This window comes from Cheilinus undulatus, linkage group 2, assembly GCF_018320785.1.
Source record: "Cheilinus undulatus linkage group 2, ASM1832078v1, whole genome shotgun sequence".
Taxonomy (NCBI): Eukaryota; Metazoa; Chordata; class Actinopteri; order Labriformes; family Labridae; genus Cheilinus; species Cheilinus undulatus.
In genome coordinates, this window is record NC_054866.1 from 43,430,099 (window position 1) to 43,456,024 (window position 25,926).

The following is a 25,926-nucleotide window of genomic DNA, read 5'->3' on the forward strand; positions in this document are numbered from 1 at the left end:
TAAAGAAATACTTGACCCTCTTTGGTATTAATGTTCTAATGCTTTAATTATAATCACAAGACATTTTTGTGTTCACAGAATGAAAGAGAAACATTTGGAAACTATTCCCAGAAAATAATACAGGTGTTGAATGAAATACACATTGGTAGTGTTGTGATCACTCCATGACTAACGGTCTGTAAAAGTATGCTGTACCATGCATAACCTAAGATTTAACCTGGTGAATCATGAACATGAATATTGGGACACTTTATTTATCTATCTAATTACCTTATCTGCTGATTAAATTTAAAAAATAAAGACTAAAAGGAGTTTAAAGGATTTCTAAACAGGCTCTCCTAACCCAGTGGAAATTAATTCAGTTTGAAATTCTGGATTTATACATTAAAAAAAAATGTATTATGAAATATGCAAAGCTTCTTCTGTGTACACAAAAAACCTGTAATAAAATGGATATTTAAAATCAGTCATGATGGTAAAGAATGAATATATGTGTTGAAGAGGAGTCTCACTGACATACCTCTTGATTTTCTATCGTCAGTCACTGGCACTTCAGTCTGAGAGATGAGTGGATGAGTGGAGCTTTTCAAATCAAGATTTTCTGCCAATAAATACTTGAACTCTCTCCTTCTTTTGCATAAAATCACTTATACTTTAAATATTAACAAAATAAAATACTTAAAGCAAATATATGTACTAACTATTCAGAGATTGTGCTAGACTTACTGCTGTCCATCCCTTTGATGGACAAGGCCTTATAAAAATCCACCACTCTGTATCATTACCTGTCATTGGATACTCATACAATCCACAGACAATAAAGTTATATAAAGTTATATGTCTTGTTCAGTCCCCTGTCTGTGTTGCTCCATTCATTAAGGGCCAATCAAAGCAATAAGACAATATGAGGTAGTAGGCATGCACAGCTCTGATAGTAACTCAACAGACGGGTGCTGCTGTAGTTTATGAACAATAGAGCTTGTTGGTGGACAAAACTCATGCAAAGGTCAGTCGGTAGAAGTGTGTAAACATCTTCTCGGACAAGAGAAGCTTTCAGTGTGGCAGTGTGGCTTTAATGAAGAAAACTGGCTCAGTTCTGATAAAACTGCCACTAAACTATAGTTAGATCTGGGCTATTTGCTACACTGATGGCAGCCATTACTGGCTTACAGTGCAACTAAACCCCACCCAAAACTATTGCAAACTCATGCTGAAGCAGTTTGGGAGAAGAGCCAGAACATTTCTTCTGTCATGAGAAACTTTCACTGCTATTCCATGCTCTTCATTTAACCCTTCAAGCCCTACACTATTTTGAACCATTTTATCTTGCTTGGACTTGTTGTCTTAGAAAGCTTGTAAAATCTCAACCCAGTCATGCACAGTCAAGCTCCAAACAACCTTTTTTTCAGGACAACCTGTGCTCTAAGAATACATGTGCTGCAATAATACCATTTGATTTTAAACAACTATAATGGACTATGAAGACAAAAGAAAAACTAAATGAAAATTAATGTGTGACACAGTAAACAACAATGACTTAGACTTTTTTGTGCAGGCTTGTTCTCCCTGAAACAAAAAGTCTTTGAAATATTCACATATTTATGAAAAAATCCTTGTGCTCTTCTGTATTGTCTGTTATTGAAAGTACTTCCTGTCTGCAGTGACACAGAGGGCCAAACCACTGTCTCTCTCTCTCTCTTTCTATTCATAACGAGCATTTCAGGCCTTCTCCTGCATGATCTGCCCAGTTAGACATGTGCAGTTTGACACAGCATGACACGACAAAGGAACAGCCTGCTGCTGGTGTTCACAAAGCATTCTGGTATAAAATATGGCAATTAGCATACGAAGTTAGCATGTGTGGATTTAATCTTTAAATGCCCTGGCATGTCACCCAAAGTCCAGGCTCTATTCCAGGCATAGATAGCATCAGTGGAACGGCACACTGACAAGCTTCAATGGGAAAGAAGAAAATGGCTGCGATTTATGGTTCAAAGGTTCTTTAACTTTTATAATCTGTCTCTCTTCTTGTTGTATATGATGACATGGGCCTCAGCTAAATGCTACACCGGCAGCCGCCATTGCTATTGGCTTCCAGTACAACTAAACTCCGACCATAGCTACCAATTTCTTCTTTTCAAATGATGCTCATTGGTCAGGTCAGTTCTCAGACCAGGCACAATTGTTTCAGATTTGAGCTTTGCAAGATGGTGATGCCAGATGTAGAATCTGGCCAATCCATCTTCTTTGCAAGGTAAGTATCCTCAAGCAGGTATGCTAGCCATGAGCTCAAGCTGCATTGTTGGCCCATTTTTGGCCTTTAGGAGTCTGCTAGCTTCAGCTTTTAGTGAGCAGTTTTTAAATGCAGCTGAGGAATGAAGGAGTGGTGTAGGATAGATGGTGATATTAACTCAAACTTAAATTAAAAGACAACACATCTTGCATAATGTTGCATAACATGTACAGTTGACAACAAACAGGAAGTTTATGCATGTTGGCTGAAACTGAGCTAACTGGTCTGCTTCAGTTGCTTCACCTGCACATTTACTCAGATACTCACTAAGGAGAGAGGAAAAGCTGGTGTACGAGTGATCCAAGCTGATGTGGCTTCTCTTGCTGGTTCAGCCTGTATGTACGCTACAGAACTGTGCAAACTTTTGCTGTTATAGGATGGCATTGTTAACATTGTTTTAAATTTGTGTGGGATTTTTCTGCATTATAAAGTGCTGACAGAATGGTATGGTTGATTGTCCTCAGTATTCAAGTCTGTCAAAATGACGGACAGCCTTCAGATTTTTCTGTTATTGTTCATAAAATTTCTGTCAAGGAAGGAAAATGTTTAGTTGACGCAATCTCTGCTAAAGCAGAACCCTTTCCATTCAATTTGCTCTGTAAGCCTTTTCTTGCATCTTTTTAAGAAAGAGCGCCTTATTTCATTAGTAAGAGAAAATCCAGGATCAGCAATAAGACTCTTGCATTACCCTGAAAAAATAACACAGACCCCCTCTAGTATAAACAGGATTTTTCTCACATTTGTTTTCTAAAGTCAGTACATGTAAGCTAACCTGGAGGTATCTGTTTTTAATATGTTACTTTTATATTATGAGCATTTACAGAGAAAATTCAATTGTACTGCCAAGGTGATGATGATTTCTATCAACCCCTTCATAATGAGAGCAGAGGTCAGACACATTTATTTTTCTATAATAGCAGGGAACAGAGGTTTGAAGAGGTGGAGGGGTGGATGTTAATGTGATGCAGTTCAGAGAGCAGCCTCACCTTTAATCCAGTATACTCCACTTTATAACTGTGGTGGTCATAAGACAAGGCACAGCGGAATCATTAGCCCGTTTTATTCTGGTAGCACTGATAATTATTTTCGTATCATTATAGAGGGGTGAGTCAATAAAAGATGGAACTATCGGGAGGCTCTTCATTATGCTGTTATTAGGGATTTCATTTGTACTCCAGCGCTCAGGACTGCACACACATTGTAACAGATCTTATCCCATGTAGTCCCTGTGGCTTTGCAACAACCTGCTGAAGGTGATCTAATGTGGAAATTAATTTATTTTCCTGGTTTCTTCTTTTATACAGTATGTGGAATGGTTTTAGAAAAAAAACGAAATATAAGGGTTTGCCAAACACTAAACAGTCCAAGAGAAAACAGCTCAGCTAAATCCACCTTTATTGTCATTATTTTCAGCACGCTTGGCATTCACAAGATAAATGCTATAATTAGTTAGACTGAAGGATGTTGGTATAATCTGTCTAAAGTCTCTCCAGTATATGAACAACACATTCCTTACATGCCATCTTTCAAGAATCTGTCAGGAACATACAATGGCATCCCTCATAAATGGATACTGCGGTCCCTCAGCCTTTTTCAGGGGTAAGTGCATCATTGATATGACATATAACGTCCGTGCAGTATCTTCAGCGATGTCAGCTCTTGGTGTGATTGATCAGAAGCGTGGTTCCATTTCCTGGACTCTGTAACAAGGTGGTGTGCACGGTGTGTCATGTAAGCTCCGGGCCTTTATCTCCCGGCCTGTACAGAGGACCTCTCTGTAACCCAAGCGGCTCTTTTGACCTGAGGCGCTCGGCTTGCCTGTGCCCATCTCCCACTTGTGAATTAGTCACTCTCTGACAGGTGGGGATGGATGTCTGTGATCCTGGCCAGATTCATACGGGTTTTTCACCCCCATCTATCATCGCCCACAGCTCCTTTTGTCTCAAACTTGCTCTTCCCCCACTCCATATCTGTTCCAGACTGTTGACTCTCGGGACGTGATTTGGTAACACTGGCGGAAGAAGAACTGGACAGAAGAACTTTGTTGTACATCCGTGCTGTTCATCTTCCCAGTTTGGTTAATGTACATGTGCTCTTCTAACTTTTCAGAAACTTACTTCAGCCCTAAAGCTTGGTTTATAATGCTCAGTGGGATCTATACTACGGGGGCCAGGGCTGCTCACGGAATTAGCTGAACCCCCGACAAACCCAGAGGATGGACCCTCTCCAGTTTGGATTCATTGAAGACATCAGTGCATGTGTGTTGGACCAGTAGCAGTGGTGCTAGCATCCTGGCTAACAGTTCCCACATTTTGGATTTGAAAAATTTTTAAACTTTAACTGGGTTCTAATGTTGGAATTTTTTATTTGTGCAACTTTGAAACCCCTTTTCAACACAATTCTGCCAATCCTTGCAACTTATTTTTTTTGCCTCTTTCAACCTATTTTTGCTTTTTGTGCCCTATTATGACATTTTTTGTTTCTCATAGAACTTTTTTGCCACTTTGCAACCATTTTTGCCATTTTGTACCATTTTTAACCCATTTTTGCTGTTTTTCACCCTTTCATTAGACATTTTTTGCTGCTGTTTTGCCTTCTTATGCACTTCTTTGCCACTTCTTTTTACCACTTTTATTCTTTTTTTGCTCCTTTTTTGCCACTTTTTGCCCATGTATGCCAATTCTTTTAGCCAGTTTTCACCCATTTCTGCTGTTCTTTGCACTTCTATGCCACTTTGTTGTCTCTATAACCATTTTTTTGCACTTTTAACCTATTTTTGCTATTGTTTGCCCCGTAATTTCATGTCTTTTTGCAGCTGTTTTGCCATTACCCCCATTTTTGCTACTTTTTTGCCACTTTTCATCAATTTTTGCTCCTTTTTTGTCTTAATTTACCCATTGATGCTGCTTTCCATCTATTTTTTCCACTTTAATTCCTTATTTGCAACTTACTTCGCCATTTGCCATTATTTTGCTACTTTTTGAGAGATTTTATCTCTTATTCTGTGTTTTGAGCATTTTTTTGCCACTGTTAACCCATTGCATCTGCTCCCTCTCCCTTTTTTGCCACTTTTCACCCACATTTGCCTCTTCTATTTGACAGTTTTATCTCATTTTTGCTACACTTTGTCCATTTTTACTGCTTTTTACCCACTTTTGCTGCTTTTGGTCATTTTTGCCACTCTTAACCCATGGTTTCCCCTTCCCCTTTTTCCCACCTTTCCTCCATGTATGCCACTACTTTTTGTTGCCAGCTTTAACCCATTTTTTCCCACCTTTTCCACCAATTGCTTCATTTCCTGACATCCTGACATTTGTGCACATCTTGGCTGAGCTTTTTAGCCTTGAATTACTTTCCTAATGGTCTTGCTCTATGTGGCCATCCACATTGTTAAAATTACAAATAGAAACAGTAATTCTGTTTCAAGATAAAGGGTTTATTTGTACTACAGCATAAAAGAATAAAATTCATTTCTGTTGCTTTGGTAAGAGTGGTTATTATTCAGATTAATAATAAGATATGGATATCACAGCTTAACCTTACAGAGGAACATGATTTTGCTGACCTCCATGGGCTCCAATTGGCTGGACCCAAGAAAGCTCTCTGCTATTCTCTACTTAAATGCTGTGTGCCATTGTTATTTTTTATGCCAGTTTTAGGTCCGGTGGGCATATTTCTTGCTTGTGTACAGTAAACCATGGAAACTGAAATGAGAGCATTATGTTGGAGTTAAATAGGATAAATATTGAGCAGCAGCTGATTATTGTGCAGTTATTACGAAGAAGAAAATAGAGGAGAGATAAAAAGTACAGCGGATAAATCAGTTGAGGCTGATTTTTTTCCCTGGTCCAGCCTCAGAGAGACATGGATTAAAAAATGCACACCTGACACTGCATTTCCAGATTCAACAGGAGGCAGATTTGGTTGTTTGTATCGTCGTCTTCAGCTATTCTTTTCTATAATATGCCTGTATAGATAACTCAGAGCCTGTCAGTCACCCTGTGCCTCCCAGCAGACCAATCAAAGGGCTTGCAGTTTATGTCCTAATGACATTTAATCACATTTCTGGGGAGGTGCATGCCTGCTACATGCGTAGGCTTCTGCCAAGAGTTCAGAGCTGTGTGCTATATGATCTAAGCATATGCTATGGCATAGCTTCAAGGCACAAGTATAAATCAGACTAAACTCTTACAAGACTCAGAGGACATCATAGTGTCTAACTTTGCAGCTTCTCACAGTACTATAGCTCTATTTTTTCTCAATGTCCTCACCTGTTTCACTGCGAAGCTGTGTGGGAGACAAGATTGTAAGACTGAGAGAAAACTACCACAGTATATAAGCCAAGCCTTTCCTGAACTCGATAGTATGAAGCAGACAATCTGTTTTACTGTGTGGTCATCGCTGCGAGCACACTTATTCCCTCTCTGTGTGGGAGCTCCGGTGTGCATGCGACTGTGAATGCGAGGGTGTATAAAGTGAATCAAGTGCAGTGTGAGTAATCACTCATTTTTGCCTTTATTAATGAGATGTGTTTTTAAGTAGTTGAGATGGATCTGTCATGTTGTGGCTCAACACTCTGCTCACTGTTCAGGGTGATTTTCTCTCCCACCTATGGCAGTATTTGCTCTTCTGAGACCCACAGAGTGAGTGGGTGGTTGTAAAAAAATTGAGTGTTTCACACCCTCCAGAATGACTTTTTTCTCTTAACATGGCTGTAGCAACTAATACTGCACAATGATAAAGACTGGTAAAGTGTTTCTTTGACATGGCAGCCCAGCTCCAATATTAATCCACAAGCTGCAATCAAATCTATTGTTTATACATTGAAGTATAGAATTGTTTGTTATAGTTTTGACCTGCAAATTAATTGTGGAATCCATTTTATTTTACAAAATGAGAAAAAAGGGTGACATATTTTCTAATGTCAGATTAACAGGTCCTTTAATTGATGCTTAGAGCTGTGTAGAGTTGTTGCAAACACGACTATTCCTATATACAGTATATACCTACATACATATATAGATAGATAGATACAAAGAAGTTGTTAGGATTGTCTCATTATACTGTGGGGCACTGTGTTCATGTTTTCTTTATATAAGGTTAACAACCTTTATAAGGGAAGGAACCATCTATGGTCACTTCAGTAGACTTCTTTCATGGTCTTCCCCCAACTCTCTGGGTTACAGTCAAACAAGTACAGTTTGTTCTCAGCCAATCAGTGGAGAGCAGTCAATGTCACGGAATGTGACATCACACCATCTGACCAATCAGCAGTGGCACAGTGCATATCAAACTTCCTGTTTCCTTCCTGTTTGTGGTTCTCAACCTTGGTGTCGGGACCCCCATGGGGGTTGCGAGACACTGAGGGGGTCTCCAGTTGTCCTAAAAAAAACTAAGAATATTTTTTTAATACACTGTTGCCAATTTACACCAATTTTGTCATTTTTTAAACCCTTTTCATTATCTTTTCAACAAATTATAAGACATTTTTAACCATTTAACACCTACGTTTGTAAGTTTTAAACTCTTTTCACTTCTTTTTTTCTGCCTGTTTTTGCCACTTCTAAATCAGTTCTTGCCACTTAAACCTAATGTTGCATCTGTTGACCCATTGTTGCTAATATTAACCCCTTTTAACCACTTTTTACACCCAGATTTTCCCATTTTGAGCCAAACTCACCATTTGATATGCCTATTTTTGTCATTATTAACCCATTTTAGTGATTTTTAAACCATTTTAATCCTTTTTTTAACAAAAGGGATTTACCTTTTTAGGAGGCTTTTACTACAAAAATGATTAATAAAAGAGATTTGTTTCTTTGAGAAGATTGGGGATTTTTTTTCAGTTTGAATATAAAACATGGTTATCACTGCTTAACTTTACGGTGGACCATGGTTTGTTGACCTCCATGGGCCCCCAGTTTAGTTGGACGCCAGAAAGCTCTCCCATTTATCCCCCTTTATTGATGGCCTTGTCTGCACGTGACTATTCTTGATTGTTTATGGCTGTGTTCAACTACCTTCAGGTACAGTTGGGGTCCCTGGTCTCTGGCATCTTTATTTTGGGGGTCGTGGGCTGAAAAGGTTGAGAACCACTGGTCTAGGTGAATAGTAAAAGTAAATGTCAAGATAGGTTTGGTTTGAGTTTGATTTACTACAATTTTAGTGTGAAAAATGGAGGAACCATATTTGGACATACGCCTGTTTAAAGGTGTAAAATGACGTCTATGTTAAAACATATGGCCATTTCATTTAGCTACCATACTAAGTCATTTATTATAATGTAGGATAATGTTACTCTATAGTGTAGTTGGATGTTGCCAAAGGTTTGTAAAAAATTAAAGAGTGATCCAGTGATAAATTTTTGATCAGTTGTAACAGTTTTGTTAAAGTAATATGGTTTGTATCATTTTTTATTTTACTGAGAGCCTTATTTCTGCTCAAATTAATTTAGGCATTTATTTGAAATGTTTCGTTTTCTAGGGGAATTATAAGGAAAAATTAATAGAATAAATATTGAAATATTAATCATTATAGTCAGTTTTACAACAAAATAACATTTTTAATCTACTTAAATGGTATAAATCAGTTTTAGTTTTTATTGTGAGCCTCATCACAGTTAAAATTCACTTAGATATTCAATACTTGTGATTATTATAGGGGTCCTGCTTGAGTTCTAAGATAAAATTGTTGGTACAACCTTTATTATACAGTATTCTGATGGCAGCCATGTCTTGCCTCTAAAAGAGGTCAGAATCTAAAAACAAGCTTTCCATGTCTTGTAAAATTAATATTTTGTATTTTAATAACTTATTAATATGCAATTCAATACTCATTATATGTTTATTTTCCATTATTGACATTTATTGGATTTTTTTTTTTTTTTTACCATGAACAGACAAGTAACACTACATGGTTACGTCCTTGACTTTCACCATAATAGTGAAAAAATAATATTATTGATAAAAGTCTAAAAGAAAATCATGGAATGTCGAACCGTCATATTCCAGGGCTTAAATTTTGAATTTCCAAGAATTACAATTAGTGCCCCATAATGGGTTAAGAACATCCAATGATAGGATCATCCTTTGTTACTTCATTCAAAGCTGTTATTTCAAGTACTGACGCACAGTGGGCCACTGGCAGCTCTTTATGTGATATATATATATATATATATATATATATATATATATATATATATATATATATATTTTTTTTTTTTTTTTTTTTTTTAACATACGACTTTTTTTTTTTTTCTGACATTGCTGAAAGTTTTTCTGTTAATCCTCAGGCACAGCCGCGTCAGGCTTCTGAGGAGGTGCATGGACCTGCTCTTCCTCGGTGAGTGTTTCACTCTTAAGATACATTTTATGGGGAGTATCACTTTAAGGCATAAAAATAACACATTTGAGGCTGTGAAGTCATGCATTGGGATATGACTGCAAAAGCTTAAGAACAAATGCTAATGAACTGTGGCACCATTAAACAGAGAGGAGATTGCTTTTTTTTTTTCTCTAAAGGGCATATAGAAAAATTGTCGCTTGTTTAATTCTCTTGCAGAAGAAATGACCCAAAATCTTCCTTTACAGCACAAAGACAATTCCCCAGAGCTGTCAGGTTTTTAATCACCTGGTGTTGTTAGACAGATACAGCAAAAACACAGCAGGAGAATCTAACCCTTTGACTTAAAGACTGTGATGCAAAATCTTCATCTCCCCTCTGTCCTTTTGGTGCTAGGTTCCCTGCATCTTCAACCAATATTAACTTGATCAAAAGACAGCGGCTGGCCTTGGAGGAGACTAATATGCTCATTAGCATTGACGAGGGTGCCTGGGAGCAGTTCATGTGCATTAATGAAGTAAAGAACTGAGCCAAACAATCGTACCCAGCTAGCTTTGGAATGCGCAGCCAGCCACACGCGGGGCTCCCTAATGACCTGAGGATCTGAACTTGGGTGGAATTCAATAGGCCGTTGTAAAATGGCTTTGTTCAACAGCTCTGTGCTGTTATCATGTATGGCTTATGGTGATTTTGTAAATCCTGTGAATAATGTTCAACTGCCCCGAGTCGGATTGTATTTTTAAATGCAAACAAATGGAAATAGAACAGCCCACCCTTCACTGCATGCTGCTTCACTAGCAACACTAGAAAACACTAAAAGCAAAAGAAGAAACAATTTTCCTTGCATATTTAGATATGTTACCCCAGGGATAGGTTTAATTTCCATGGATGAATTGCCCCTCATGTTCTTCCGCCCTAAAACTGACTCACTGAAGCAAATTAGTTTTCACTGTTTTTCTTGGGGACAAAGGGTCATTCTATTACATTTTCTATCGACACCATGGATATGCTGTGTTTTATATTCTGCAGCCAAGATTGTTTGAATTGATTGACCACTGACATTTTGCAGTTGTTCCCTGTGATGCAAATTTCAACTGCAGAAGATGGCAAAGGGCATTATTTTCAAAGTATTCACACCTGCCTCCTCCGTCTACAGAGCCAGAGTGGGGCGCAGACTGGCCACAGGGCCATAGCTTTCCACATGACCATTTGAAAGATGACATTTTATCAAGGCCATCTTCAGTTGTGAGTATGGGTGAGTGCAGACAGCGTTCAGGTCAATCGTCCCCCGTGTCCATATGTGCTGCAAGGTGTCTGCACTGCCATACAAATTGCTTCCCCCCTTCTTTTTTTCTCTTTTTTTTTTTTCTCCAGGGCTTTCTCATGCATACAAAGTATTCACAAACAATATATACAAAGAAAGAGGCTGACGAATAAGTCTGTTAATTTAAGCGGAGGAAACATTTTTTATCTGGTATGAAAGCACCCTCTCGTTGCTAAAAAACTATCATCCGTGTACCCTTTTCTATACCGCAGTCTCTTTTAAAAGATGCTTAACAACTGTGTTGAAGTGAGGAATCTTAATAGGATCATGAAAGTGAAGAGTAATATATGTCTAGAAACACAAATGCTCTGCATGGTTCCAGCATCTATTACTACCAAACACCCTGTGGAGCCTTGTTAGTCAGTAGCTACACCTAAGTGCAAACAGCATGCAACCCAATTTGGCAGACACACAGTGCACTAAATTAGATGTCTTCCTCCTTTTAACCAATGTTGCTCCAACTAACAAGTTGCATTTGAGCCTAAGCAAATAGGAGTCTGACACCAGTGATGGATTTTGGTTCCACCGGGCTGACCTTTGGCCGAGGTTATCAAGCATTTGCAAAAAGGTGGTGTTGGTCCAAACTGAAATGAGAGCAGAGAATGGAGCTTCCCCGAGCATCATGACCTTTGCTGGCCACTCCATCAGCCGCTGGTCGCTGCAGACTCATTTATCAGACACGGCGCTCTCTGAGGAAGCTCACAGGTGCTGACCTGGATGGGGTCGTATGACACGCCGGGTCATCTCACACGATCTTGGCTGTAGGCAGTAAGCGAGTGGGCGGAAACACAGTCTTCACCGGTCAATACTTAATAGGATAGAGCTCTTCTGCATCGGTGCTAATTTGGTACAAAAGTCATGTGATGGCAGCTGCTCCTCTACTTAGATGAAAATAGTTGTTTCTGCCGGCGTCAGACTAGTTGACAGCACAAGGACCTTTCAGTTGTTCAGGACCTGAACTTGAGGCGGTGAAACTGATTGAAGAGAGAAAAGTCATCCCTCTTTCTGTCAATCTGACAGTCTTTCTGTAACTCTTCTCTTTTTTTTGTAGGAGTCCTTGCTCTGAAAGTCAAATATAAAAGAGAAAACAAAAACAGACTAAATTACTGTAATTAGAAATGCATCTAAAAGCAGACATTAGAAGAAATCTCTTCCAGTTTTGTTTCAGGTTGCACACTATCTTTTATAGAAAATAAACATTAAAAGTTCAACTTTAACCATAGATAATATCTGCTGTCTTATTCCACTGAGTGTTCGACTGACTTTACATCAGAGAATCTATTATGCTGATTAAAATGGTGAAAATGGCTGAACATCGGATATCTATACATATTGTCCATAGTATTGATCACATCTTAAACATGCCCATTACTGAAGGCTTGAATTAGCTTGTATTAGAGAAAATCAACCTTTTCTGGATAACTAAAGGTCAAATGGCACAAAAAGTGGGGATTTGTGACAGCTATCCATGACCTTTACATTGTTATATTAAAGATAAATTTTTAATAGAACAGCAGCTACAAAATATACATTTTATACAGTGTTTACTCAAAGGCCTAGGAACAAGAGATGGAAACTAGCATTAGCTTTAAGCTCTCTGCATTAAAAACGATAGCTTGTGAATGCAGTATTTTTCTGCAGAAAAGATGAATTGATTTCAGGTTTATAACACTAACATTTAGTGTGGCTAGACAGAGCAAAATATAAAGTAAAAAAAACAGTTTATGCATACATGTTTACTCACTGATAACAATACCTGCATTTTAAGCAGGGTTTCTGATACTGGTACTGGAATCAGAACTGCTCTATAGAAAACCACTGAAAAGCAATCTAAATTAAGAATGCATGATATTTGATTTTTGCTGATATCCAACTTGCTGATTTTTACAAATTCATCTTTGGCTGATACCAATAGAATTATATATCATGCAATGCAATAGATTTTTTTGCAAATTTATTAAAAATGAAAAAGTGAAATATCCCATTTAAATATGTAGTCAAACCTTTTGCAAAATCACTTAAAATATAGCTCAGGTTTATCCCATTTCTCTTCATCTTTGCTGAGATGCTTCTACACCTTGATCAAAGTCCACCTGTGGTAAATTAAATTGATTGGACATAATTTAGAAAGGCTCACACCTCTCTATAGAAGGCCTCATAGCTGACAATACATATCAGAGCACAAACCAAGCCATGAGGTCAAAGGAACTTCCTGAAGCACCCAGAGACAGAATTGTTGTAAGGCACAGATCTGGGGAAGGCTACAAAAAAATCTGCAGCACTGAAAGTGCCCACGAGCAAAGTGGCCTCCAGAATTCTCAAATGAAAGAAGTTTTCCACAACCATTCTTCTAAGAGCTGGTCAAAGGAGATGGGCCTTAGTGACAGAGAGATCCTGTGTGGATATAGGACAAAGTTTCAGAGGAAAAAACATCACTGCAACCCTCCATCAGTCTGGGCATATGGCAGAGTGGCTAGACAGAGCCCTCTCCTTAGTGCAAAAAACATGAAGGCCTGTGGGAATTTGCAAAAAACTCCACATGTAAGGATATTATTAATGTTCAGCTATTGCCGTTTTCTAAAATGAGTTAAGATGATCTGTTGAAAGAAAATCAAGGTAATCTTTTTGTCATATGCCCCTGGTGTCTTGTCATCTCCCTCTTTCCTTGTTCTTCTCCATGTCAGTGCAAGCAGCAGAGAGGACAAGAGCAACAGGGGGATAGCGGTACGACTGGTGTGCCAAATCACAGTGCATCGCTTGCAGTATGTCAGGATATTATAAAAGGAATTTAGGAAATCCAGCTGATTTTGTTGCTGGTGCTTGCTTGTGTTGTGTGCAGTTAGGACATACCATAAGGTAACAATTATATTTTGCTAACTTAAAGAAACAGGCCTCTTGGAACAGATGTAAGTTTCCCCAAAATTCCGGTAAAGCTCAAAGTTAGCATTGCGCAACTTCCTAGCAGGACTTCCTTTTCCATGTGGCATTAACATCTGCAATGTAAAAGCTGTCATTTCTGGGCCTATAACATTCTGAAGCCACACTAGACCATCTGATGATTTCCACTCCAGTTCAACAGCAGAATAAAAGTCATTTAGCAGCCTCACTCTGACTCACTTCAACAGTATTAGCAAGAAAAGGAAACCCATATCCTGTATTTATTTGAGTTAACAGTGATTTAGGTTACCTAAATAACAACATTATGATGCAGGTTGGACAAGCTTTGTCAGGTCAGTCCTCAAGAGACGAAGAAAACAACTTTTAAGCTGTTTGTCGAGAAAGGTTGGATTGATCCATTCCTATGAATCTAAAAGCTAATTAGCCTTAACAACATAGTTTCGAACAGATTAGTGGCTCAAGTTGAAATGTTTGATGTCTAACGGATTGTTAGCTGCAATTTTATCCAGAAATGTGTTTATAGAGATCAATAAATCATTGTCAGATTACCACTGATGGGAGCTGGGATATCATTAGTATGGATAATGTTCCACCTTGTTTTTGCTGTCCACATGGACTGTTTCTCCAGTATCCTCCAAAGCCTGCTTATACAGGACAAGTCAATACAGATGTACTACAAACAACAACCAGAACAATTAACATGCTGAAAATCCACATCCCCATGGAATGAATCTGTAAATTCAGTTTTGTAATAGTTAAACAAAATTTGACCCTGTTTAAATAAAGCTGATTAATCACATAAAAATATTGAAACATTAAGCACTTCAACAAAATATTTAAAGCATTTCATCGTACATAGATCACCTTAAACTGAAACATCAACAGAATCCTTACAGTGTCTGTTCATATCAGACTCCCCTGTGAAGCTCTCACAATAATGAACCGCTCAGTAAGCAACAAAGAGGACAGAGCTCCTATATGGGTAATTTAGCTGTCATATAAGGAATTACTGACAGGAGTGACAATTAGCTGTGACCCTCGCAGTTTCAAAGTATGGGGATATGAAAAGAGAAAATTGCTTTGAGGTTAGGGTTTCTTTAATGACACTGAATATAACCTGATTTACACCATGAAAAAAGCCGTACTTCTCACACATTTCTTTGTCCCAAGTGCAGCAAAAAGACTTTTCTAATAGCCTAAATACTCAATTAACAGCTGACAATAACACAATAAAGAAACCTGGAAGTCCACTACACCTCTGCATAAAGCTCACACAGTGACATCAATACTGATGTTAGACCAGGACTCATGCTGAGGTAATTAACCAAAACTTTAGAAGCTAGCTAATTAAAACATGACAAGGACAATAGATGGCTTGTGAAATCATCCTCAAAGGCTGAGTACTGAAATGCACAAATGATTGGATCAGTTACTCAATCCTCTTAAAATATATGAGATGCTGAATTTTTCCAAATATTGAAATACCTGCTGCTCTAGACCCAGGGATTCCTGTAGATTTCCTATATGTTGTACTTCAGACTATTCAGGACTCCATTATAGCCAAGGCTGTGGGCATTATGAGTTCAGACTGTCCGTTCTGCTGTCTGTCCATCCAGACTGTACTTGTGAACGGGATATTTCAAAAGTGCTTTGAGGATTTTCTCAAACTTTGCAAAAAAAAAAAAAAAAAAAAAGCTACTGTGATTCATGGATGACCTAATAAGTTGCTTGTTTGAGGTTCACGGTCCAGGTTAACCTGACATGTCAGATGGATGTGTTTCACACATCCATTTGGCATGTCTGGCATGGCATGTTTCACACATCCATCTGGAAAACCACTCATACACAGCGTTTGGGAAAGGGCAGAGCCTTTGAAAAAAAAAAACTCAGAGGGTGATTGGATGAACGTTCTGTCACATCTTTACGCTGCTACGGAGGAATAAACTCCATAGAGAACAGCATAACGCGAACCATGGCGACTATAGACATGTCAGTACACGACTTTTGTCGTTTTTGAAAAGAAAACAACTCACTGCTGTTCTTTGTTCTTCTTTTAATGAAGAAATGTCATCAAGTTCTGATAAAACTTACACTTTAGCAGCAACCACAATAATGTCTTCCGCCATAGATGCACCTGCCTCTTGTTGCTGCCTGCTTACGTCACAACTCAGCCATGCCCGAAAGTACTGCCCCTCGATGCTGGTTGGTCCTGTCACTTTCTAACTGGGCCCAAACGGTTTAGATGGGAGCTTTGCAAGATGGATTCGCCAGTGAGAAACAAGGAAACAGAGGGATCCATCTGCTTTGCAAGGTTAGGTCCAGGTCATTCAGCCTCATGTTCATCCCTTGTTTGTAAACATGCTATCTAAAGATCTCATTTTGGAATTTTGTCAAACTTTGCACAAATTTTCACTCTTATCCATGGATTACCTTGTTAGATTTTGGAGGCCAGAGGTTAAGTGCCAATGCCATTGGGCTTCATGATCATCCCTTGCTTGTGAAGATAATTTATCGAGAATTCCTGGAGGGATTTTCTTCAAACTTTGCACAAACATGCACTCTGACTCAAGGACAACCTGATCAGACTTTTGTGGTTGAAGGTCAGTGTCATTTGGCATCATGTTTATCCCTTGTTTTTTAATGGAGTACCTCAAGAGGGCCAGTGGAAATTTTTCTTTCAACCTTGCCCAAATGCCCATGCTCTCCCATGAATAACCATGTAAGATTTTGGAAGCCAGAGGTTAAGAGTTGATGTCATTTTCCCTCATGTTCATCCCTTGCATGTGAAGATGATACGTCAGGAATTCATTGAAGGTCCTTCCTTTGTCTTGCACAAATTTCAGTCTGACTCAAGGACAGCCTGATTAGACTTTTGTGGTTGAAGGTCAGTGTTATCAGGCTTCATGCTAACCCCTTGCTTTTGAAGGGGATAGGTCAAGAATTCCTGGAGGGATTTTCTACCAACTTTGCTCAAATATCCACTCTGACCCATGGATAACCTTGTTGGGTTTGGAGACCAAATGTTAAGGGCCAGTGGCATTGGGCCTCATGTTCATCCCTTGCTTTTTGAAGATATGTCAAGAATTCCTAGAGGGATTATCCATCAAACTTTGCACACATTTCCACTCTGACTCAAGGAACCTGATCAGATTTTTGGGGTTGAGGGTCAATGTCAGATGTACATCCCTTGCTTATGAAGATAATATATCAAGAGGGATTTTCTTCAAAGCTTGCCCAAATGTCCACTCTGACTTATGGATAAACGTGTTAGATTTTGGATACCAGGGGTCAATGTCAGTGGGCCTCATGATCATCCTTTGCTTGTGAAGGTGATATTTAATGAATGCCTTTGTTGTTGTTTTTTAGATTCTACACAACAGTCTACTTTGAATCCTGAATGTGAAGAAATTATATTTTGGAGGTTTAGAGGTCAAGTAATTAGGCCTCATATTCATCCCTTACTTGTGAATGTGATATCTCAAGAACTCTAAGGGATTCTCTTCAACTTTAAACAGATGGACTCTTACTCATGGATAACCTGGTTAAGCCAAAGGATAATTGGGAATCATGTTCATCCCTTGCTTGTGAATGGGGTATCTCAAAAGAGCTTTGGGGATTTATATTGCAAAACAGTCCATTCTTACTGAAGGATGAACTGCCTACATTTTAGAGGTAAAGGACACTGGGTCTTATATTCCTCTGTTGCTTGAATGTGATACCTCAATAGCTCTTCAAGGGATTTTCCTCAAACTTTGCACAAATGTCAACTCCAACTCCTTTATGACCAGATAAGTATGGAAGACCATGGGTAAAAGGTCAAGGTCATTAGACCTTATGTCCTCTCCTTGCTTATGGAGTATCTAAATAATGGCAGTTGAGGGATTTTCTTCAGTCTCTGCACAAATGTCCACCTGGATTCATGGATGACCTGATTAGATTTTGGAGGCCATAAGTCAAAGTAAGGCCTCATGTTCACTCCTTGCTATAAAATTTCTCTGAATCACTCTACCACACCAGCCATTCTTATTTACTCAATCACTATACTTCCTCTGTGTGGTAATAGTATATCTTTAAGAGGCATACAATTTCCAGGCAGTAGTTCTTGTGTAACTTGAAGCATTCTATGGCCACTGTTAGTATATCACAAACCATAATGAAAGATGTACATTTGCCACTGACATTGTGTGAAGAGAGAAATGTAGCTGGTATCTTTAGATAACTATGCACCTGTAGTACATATTTGATGTGTTTGTTTGCAGTGTCTGCATTGAAGAGTTGGTGTTCAGTTTTAATTCAAAATGCAATCCTGGTATTTGTCGCAGTAATCAACCAACTACCTGGCTTCCTGATTAGACTGAATTCAGCTGCCATACTTTGTTGATTCTCAGGGGTTGTTCCTGAGTTAATTCTTCATGAGAATAACTGAACCTGTGAGATTTAGGAGGACTCTGTGAGGCTGCGTTCAAGCTGCTTTTGGCAGGAATAACACCATCTTGCCAGCCTAAGCTACCAAGTAGAGCTGAATTAGAGCTAAGCATCTCATCTCTTCTGACTGAGACGGATTTGAACTTCACTGGATGCCATAATGAATCTCCTCTAGTAGGTATGAACAAATCTCCATCCACAATATTGCAAACAGTTTCTATCAAATGCCAATTATGATTTACCTTGTGAGTGTTTTGTTATGAAGAAGCTGAAATAATTTGAGATTGTCTGCATTAATTATATAAATAAGCAGGCAAAAAGATAGGTGTTAAAGGTTAATGGGTATTGTGTTGTATTTTGTTAAGATAATTGAAATTACTTTCCTTTTTTGGTTAAGTATGAACATTTTCAATTTGTTTAATTTAATGGAAAAGTATAAAATTATCACATGGACACTTGATTGGAAATTAAAAATCTGCATAGGGATGTTAATTTCAGCATAAATAAATGATCTTTTCTGCCAGATTAGCCTCAAGCAATGTGTCGTACTGTTTTGCCCCAGCAAATTAAACATGCTGATATTGCAGTCAAAGCTTAGGGGAACAAGCATGCAGTAATGTTTATAATTGTAGCATTTCACATTGTTTATGTCATGCATAATGAGGAAAGACACAACAACAGCAACTGCAATGCATTCCTAGATTATACTGACCTAACACAGGTAATGTTTTTTCTACAGTGCCTATAAAATGTATTTACTCCCTTAGGTGTTTAACCCTTTAGGTGATTTTATACATTAATCATGGTCAATGTAATTTAGCTTTTTGACAAAAATAAAAGAACCCTCATTAATGACAAAGTGAAAACAGATTTTTACAAGTTATGTCAATGAATTAAAGATATGTCACGTAAAATAAGTGAACGCACCGCCTTCAAGTCAGTATTTCATAGATGCACCTTTCGCTGCAATCACAGCACTGATTCTGTGTGGATAGGTCTTAATCAGGCTTGCACATCTGAACACTGCATTTTTACACCATTCTTCTTTGCACAACAGTCCATCCACAAATTCTCTATTGGATTGAGATCTGGACTTTGACCTGGCCACTCCAGAAAATTCACCTTGTTGTCCTTGAACCACCATAGCTTAGTCTCTATACTTCAAGTCATTGTCTTGCCAGAAAATAAATCTCCCAAGCAGTAATTCTCTTGCAGACTGAATAAGATTGTCCTCCAGGATTTTGCTATTTTGCTGCATTCATTTTGCCCTCCATCCTTACAAGTCATCCAGGGCCAACTGCAAGAAGCATCCCCGTAGCATGATGCTGCCACCACCGTGCTTCACAATGGGGATGGTGTGTTTGTGGTGATGTGCAGTGTTTGGTGTCCTCCAAACATAGCATCTTGCCTGATGGGCAAAAAGCACCATTATGGTCTCATCAGACCAAAGAACTTTCCTCCACTTAACCATGAAGTCTCCCACATGCCTTTTGGCAAACTCTAGTTTTCTTTAACAGTTGCTTTCTCTTTACCACTCTCACAACAGTTGTTGTATGCAGAGTCTTTCCCATCTCAGCTGCTGAAGCTTGTAAGTCCTTCAGAGCAGTCATAGGTGTTTTGGTGGCCTCTCTCACTAGTCTCCTTGCATGGTCACTCAGTTTGTGAGGACAATCTGATCTAGGTAGATTTACACATGTGCCGGATTCCTTTTATTGCTTGATGATGGATTTAACTGAACTCTGGGGGATGTTCAGTGTCTTGTAAAGGCTTTTGTATCCATCCCCTGACTTCTACTTTTCAATAATCTTTTTTTCTGAGTTGCTTGGAGTGTTCTTTTGTCTTCATGGTGTAATGGTACCCAGGAATACTGATTAACCAGTGACTGGACCTTCCAGATATAGGTGTCTGTACACATTGTGAGACTGCAGTCACTTGTTTGACCTTACATATTTTTGTTTGATTGCCATTACTCTTTACAAATCTGTTTTCACTCTGACATTAAAGAGGTTCTTTTTGTCAAAAAAAGGAAATTATATTGACCATGACTGATATATAAAATCAATAAAAGAGTTAAACATCTAAGAAGGGGAATAGTTTTTAAAAGCACTGTATTTATTCCACATAATGACTCTAATATTGTAGTTCTGCATCTGTTCTAATAATACACACCATGTCCACAGTCTGAAGCATCATAACCCACATGTTAGGCTGTGACTCGAGTCAACCCCTGTAAAAGTAATGATGGGCAGTTCGTGACACGCATGAAGACTGTTACGCATCACACTCATTTACAAGGGAGCAGCTCTGCTCCCCTATGCCCGTCATAACTCAGACATTTTGTGAGGGACGGTGCAGTGGATGAGGTCAGACCACAGACGCGGCTCGCAGGCTGATAATAGCTGATGGCTTTGAGTGGTCTTTGGAGTGGGATCCAAGCAAAAAAAGCCCTGATTACATTCATATTCAGCCCATACAGCAGGAACTGATCAAGGGCTTTCTCTCTACCTCTGAATGAGGCAGCACTCTTCCTGAAGATTGTCATTTCAATTGTCTCTATCAATTGCAGATGACTCAACAAGCATCTAGTCTGTCTCCGACATTTGAAAGAAATTGGATGGGGAAAAAATTGCAGTGATGTTGCCCTACTTGCACTTTATGATGTATCTAGAAGTGTACGCCCTGGTTTGAGTGTTTGTAACTGCATGTTAAGCCTGTTTTACAATTCATGCTGTCTGTATGTCATGTTACATATTTGCATGCATCAATGCATGAGCTGCTGCATGTTTCTAGTACCTTTCTACCTGAGGTGTCTCTGGTGAAATGTTATGCCTAGTTTCAGCTTAGGGCCACATATTAATAAAAGTCAGCGGTGGTGAGCTGGCTTTGGCTCTGACTTAATGCACTGCTGAATTGCTGAATTGACCTCAGACCCTGACACCACATTTCAGCTCATATTAAGACAACACAGACAGGGCGCTGAGCTGCAGCCTGATTTTGACGGACATGCAGTCGTTATCTCTGCTGGTTGCCACTAATCATATGCCTCCACAGAGTAATGGCTCGAGGGTCACAAGGATGACAGATTTTCAAGGGCGAACCTAACCTAGCATTTCTGTGTTCAGACAAATATGTCGGCCAGAGTGCTAGCTTACAAAGCACAGAGTGCCCACAGTGTCAAAAGGTGCTGCAGCTTTGTATACTCAATAAATACATTAAGAGCTTAGATTACAGGAGTCAGTCCAGTGGTGTCAAGAAGAAGACACTTCAAGACACTTCATTTATGTAATGTCCTGCATGATTACACAATGATGAAATTAACCAGTCAAACACGTGATTATCTTGACATTTGCATTTCTTTAAGTTCTTGAACCGTCTGCATAGCATGAGGACAGAAAAATACATCAAATGTCCCTTTGATGTCTGCTCATCCAACACTCATCTGACATTACTTGGAAAGCAAAAAATAGCTGAGCGGTTTTAGTCGAGACATCTTTTCATCAGATTGTCTTCAAATCCTTCCAAGAACCTGCAGAGGCAACATGCTAACACAAGGCTGCAGCTTTGGTTTAAAACCTAAAGACCCCCGGACCCTGAATGACACTCAAGACAAGAGCAGAAGGCAGAGAACCAAGCAGCCGAGGCTTGATTTTCAACAACAGGTATTGATAAAATCAGAGATAATAGGCCTTGTGTCACCTTTGTGTTTTAAAGCGGAGAGATTGTGTGTTACATCTGCTGATTAAAATAATGATAAAATAAGAAATAACTTTATATTTTCGATTACTTGTAAGGGAGAGAGCATCTTAGGTGATGTTATGAAGTTGTGAAAAGTTAATATAACTAGGAGTGCGACTGATTACTCTGTCAATCCTATGAAGCAGTCTGATCTGTGAGTACACGATTCCTGCTCATTTAATTTGACACAAAAACTTTGCAGAAGGAAAGACACAAGAAAATTACTTTTTCAACATTTGTCAGAGCCAGAGAAATTCTTAATTTTTATGACTGTATTTTCTTGTTTCTTGCTGCTGCAATAGACTCAACATGTTTACTGTTGTGATGGAATGTTAAGGCAAAGACTGCTACATTCAGTTCTGCTGCTTTTTCTCATTTCTATTGGGCCAAATGCCCATTTAAATTGCATCTAACTGACTAGTCGAAAGAGGAGAAAATACTTAGAGGAAAGAGAAAATTTTTTACACTCAGCTGAGCTCTCACAGCAGCGTGAAATAAAACCCTCAGCACCACAGAGTAAATGGAGGAGTGAGCATGTTCATCCCAACCAACATCAAGACTCTTTGCCTTCTAAACAACGACGAACAACAGCCACATAATGCACTGCCTACTGTGTCTATCTAAAAAGGTGGAAATGTCAAGCTTCGAAAATAACACGTCAAATCTAAGAGCACGGTATGGTAAAGTAAGCAAAACAAGCTAACGACTGCACTGCTAGTTAACTATGAGTTCAAATCTCTGTTTTAACTTGCAGACTGCAAAGACACAATTGTGTCAGTGAAAAATGATGTCACTTGTCCAACCACCTCTGCAACTCTGCCACAAATGTGATTTTACACAGCATTGTTTAACGTTACGTCGTAGTTGATTTGACTGCTGCTTTATGTATTAAGTTTTTTTTATTTCTTTTACTTTTGGCAAGTTATGCTACTCTATTTATGACAATGTGCGAATTACATTACTACTCCTGAGTAGTACGTATGTCGTAATGCAATACATTTTAATAAGTTGCACAAAATTAAGTTACTCATGAAGTTACTTACTACTTGACTAGTCTTTTAATAAGGTACTTATTTACTCTTACTCAAGTACTTATTTTTATGAGTACTTTTACTTCTACTTGAATAATTATTATTGTTAAGTACAGTACTTTTACTTGAGTACTGTAACTGTGTACTCTACCCACCACTGATGCTAACCGCCTAGCTTCTAGTGTTTACATCTGGCGGAGTGCTGAGGAAATCTCTGACAGGCCAGCAGCCATTAACTTAAGTTTCATTACAATTTTAAAGATCAGGATTTCAGGACTCTGTTTATAAAAAATGATTGGCAGTTAGTTTAGCTGACTCATTCATCTCGCACAGGCTAATTTGATGAACAAATTTAACAGAATAACTGAGCACACTGCTGCTACAATTATTCTCTCCGGGTGCACATTCTGTTGCCCAAGTGTCCCCTGAAAGGTGTAACTCCATCCTCCGACCCCCTAGACTCTCTTAACAATGTGGTCCCACTAGACATTTTCAAGTTGAGTAGAGGTTAAGATGTGGAGGGAGTGCTTCTCAGCTCTGCCCATCTGAGTAGCTAACTTCTTCTTTTTTTTTTTTTTTTTTTTTTTTTTGAATGGAAAGTAATATCTTAAGATATGGTTTTTTTATGCAAAGTTTCTCTATGTGGTTGTTAATGATGTGTTTATTAAAGAAAATCATAAGATTCTCTCACACTCCATAATACATATGAACCTCAATGTTCTCATGCATGAAGGACAAAGCTCTTGAATGCTCCTGAGTGTTATAGATGAAAAATGTGCATACTGCCTTAGGTTTGTGTAATGCTTTTGTCTTCAGTCAGAAGCCTGATATTTATTACATGAGAGGTTATATGTGCATGTGGATATGAGCAGCTATAAAAAGGTCTATCATCACATCAATTCAAACAGTGGTTTGAATGTAAAGGTTTTTTCTGCTCATCTTTTCTTTAAGAAGTCATATATTTTCCCCATGAGCATTATCAACAGGAGGAAAGACAATCGTTTGATTTCAAAATGATTACTTTCTTGTCCTTGTTGCCACGTCTCCTCGACTTTCTCGCAGCCATTTCATGTTATTGTCATTCACTGCAGCGGTCTTCTCATCTGCATGGTGGTAACCCTTCTACAAGCACAAGGACAAGAAATTGGACCTCAGCAGGGAGCTAAATGTGCCTTCAGTCTCAACAATCCCTTTAATCTTTCATCAATCATGTGGAAGCAGCTCGGAGCCCTGATCCTATTACACTTTGAGGGGAATAGTTTAGAATTGACAAGCATGAGAACTGCACTGAAAGTTTGCCATGCAAGAAAGTTGTGATGGAAGCCTTGTTCGGCTTGGCAATTTGATGAGAAAATCCCAAAACTGGATTGCTAAAATTGAAAGCAAACAAACAATTGGAAGAGGTATTTCACTTGCTGTCAACTCAAGGGTCTTGAGAGAACATAAAAAATGGAGAGGGCTCTAAAAATTGTTTTTCTTCAGCTGCACTGAAAGAGGCAATCATCATAGCTGCAAAGCTAAATGAAATGCGAACCTGAACAGGCTCTGACTTTACAAAGTCTGCTCGGGCCAGGTTGATCCTAAGTGGCCAATTTAGGTACAAATCTGAAGAATAATGAGCGGTTTATCACAGTTCAAAGTTTCTCTTGCAATTTGCTAAACATTTTAGGCCCAAAAGTGCTCCCAAATAAAGACCAATGAGCTGGAGTGCTGATTTAAAGTCAATAAGGTTGTTTAATAACACAGATGGTGGAGGTGTACTACAGCTACTGCTAGATCACGTACTTATTAGGATTCTAAGTCTTTATTGGGCTCTCTTATTAAAACAGTAATTCAATGTCCTGAATACATCAGTATAAAGAAGAAATAACTGTCAAATCATTTCACAATAATAATTTTTAAATCATTCTTAGTGCCTGCTAGTCAAACACTGAATACTTTGTCCTTTAATGAGCAGTAAATGCTGTAGTTGTGACTCACAGCATCAAGGGAAGTGGGGTTTTTATTTAAAACAAGAAATTGTGCATTGAACAATTTTTGTTTCAGTTACAATTTATTTATTTTAGTCATCCTTATTATTAGGAATGCCTTTAAAATTGAATGTTGTGTGCAGTTTGGTGCCTACATTTTTATCACAGCTTTTAGTGTCTTATTTTAATGAAACATATGTCATTAAAACAACAATAATTTAGGTATCCATAGCTCTTCCTCAAATTCCTGTTGTCAAAGAAATTTCTGAGTCAAATGTAAGAATAAGAAATTGCAGATGAGTCTGTAGCAGCTTACACATTGTGGTAACTGTTAGATTCATACTGTTATTATCACTATTGTTCACAAATAGTAATGGAGACCTCATTGTTTGACACTTCATGTGAGTCGTGAAGACGAGAACATCTCTCTGTGTGGCTCAAACTGCCAGATGTTGAAATTAAAGACAAAACATTTTGTTACCTCCAACTAGTAACAAACGATAACTACTAAAAATATGTCACGTTGAATGTTTGAGAGGTTTTTTTTTTTTTTTTAAAGAAAGGAAGTTCATTAAAGTCCCTGTAAAGTGAAATCCAAAATTTGTGTCTTAACACTCAAGATATGTTGGCATAAGGTTGCTGTTAACATGTGAAAACACTGAGATCTATGTGTGACTGAATTTTTTATTTAGACTGTTGGCTTGGTTTAATTAGTGGCAGGGCAAACAGCAGCCCACAATGTTTCCAGTCACTATGGGGAATTGCCTCGCCCCCTAATGCTACAACAATAAAAAAATCACAGAGCAGTTCCTCTCGGTACAGTCTGTTGTTAGCTGATGCCACTGCCTTTATTAAAATTTAACAGCAAGCTGGTGTATTTTTGTTCGTTGTGAAGTAAATTTCCCAAAT

General features: G+C 38.5%; 1 protein-coding gene across 9 annotated transcripts in view; it reads left to right on the top strand.

Annotated features, from left to right (window-relative positions):
• The first annotated feature begins 9,600 nt into the window (after window positions 1–9,600).
• Window positions 9,601–25,926, top strand: part of tenm4 (teneurin transmembrane protein 4) — a 330,072-nt gene continuing 313,746 nt past the window's right edge. For all 9 annotated transcript variants that reach the window (XM_041804631.1, XM_041804642.1, XM_041804649.1 and 6 more), the window contains exon 1: window positions 9,601–9,634. In XM_041804631.1, coding sequence (XP_041660565.1) covers window positions 9,616–9,634 — 19 coding nt within the window. In that variant the 5' untranslated portion in view covers window positions 9,601–9,615. The remainder of the gene's footprint in view (window positions 9,635–25,926) is intronic.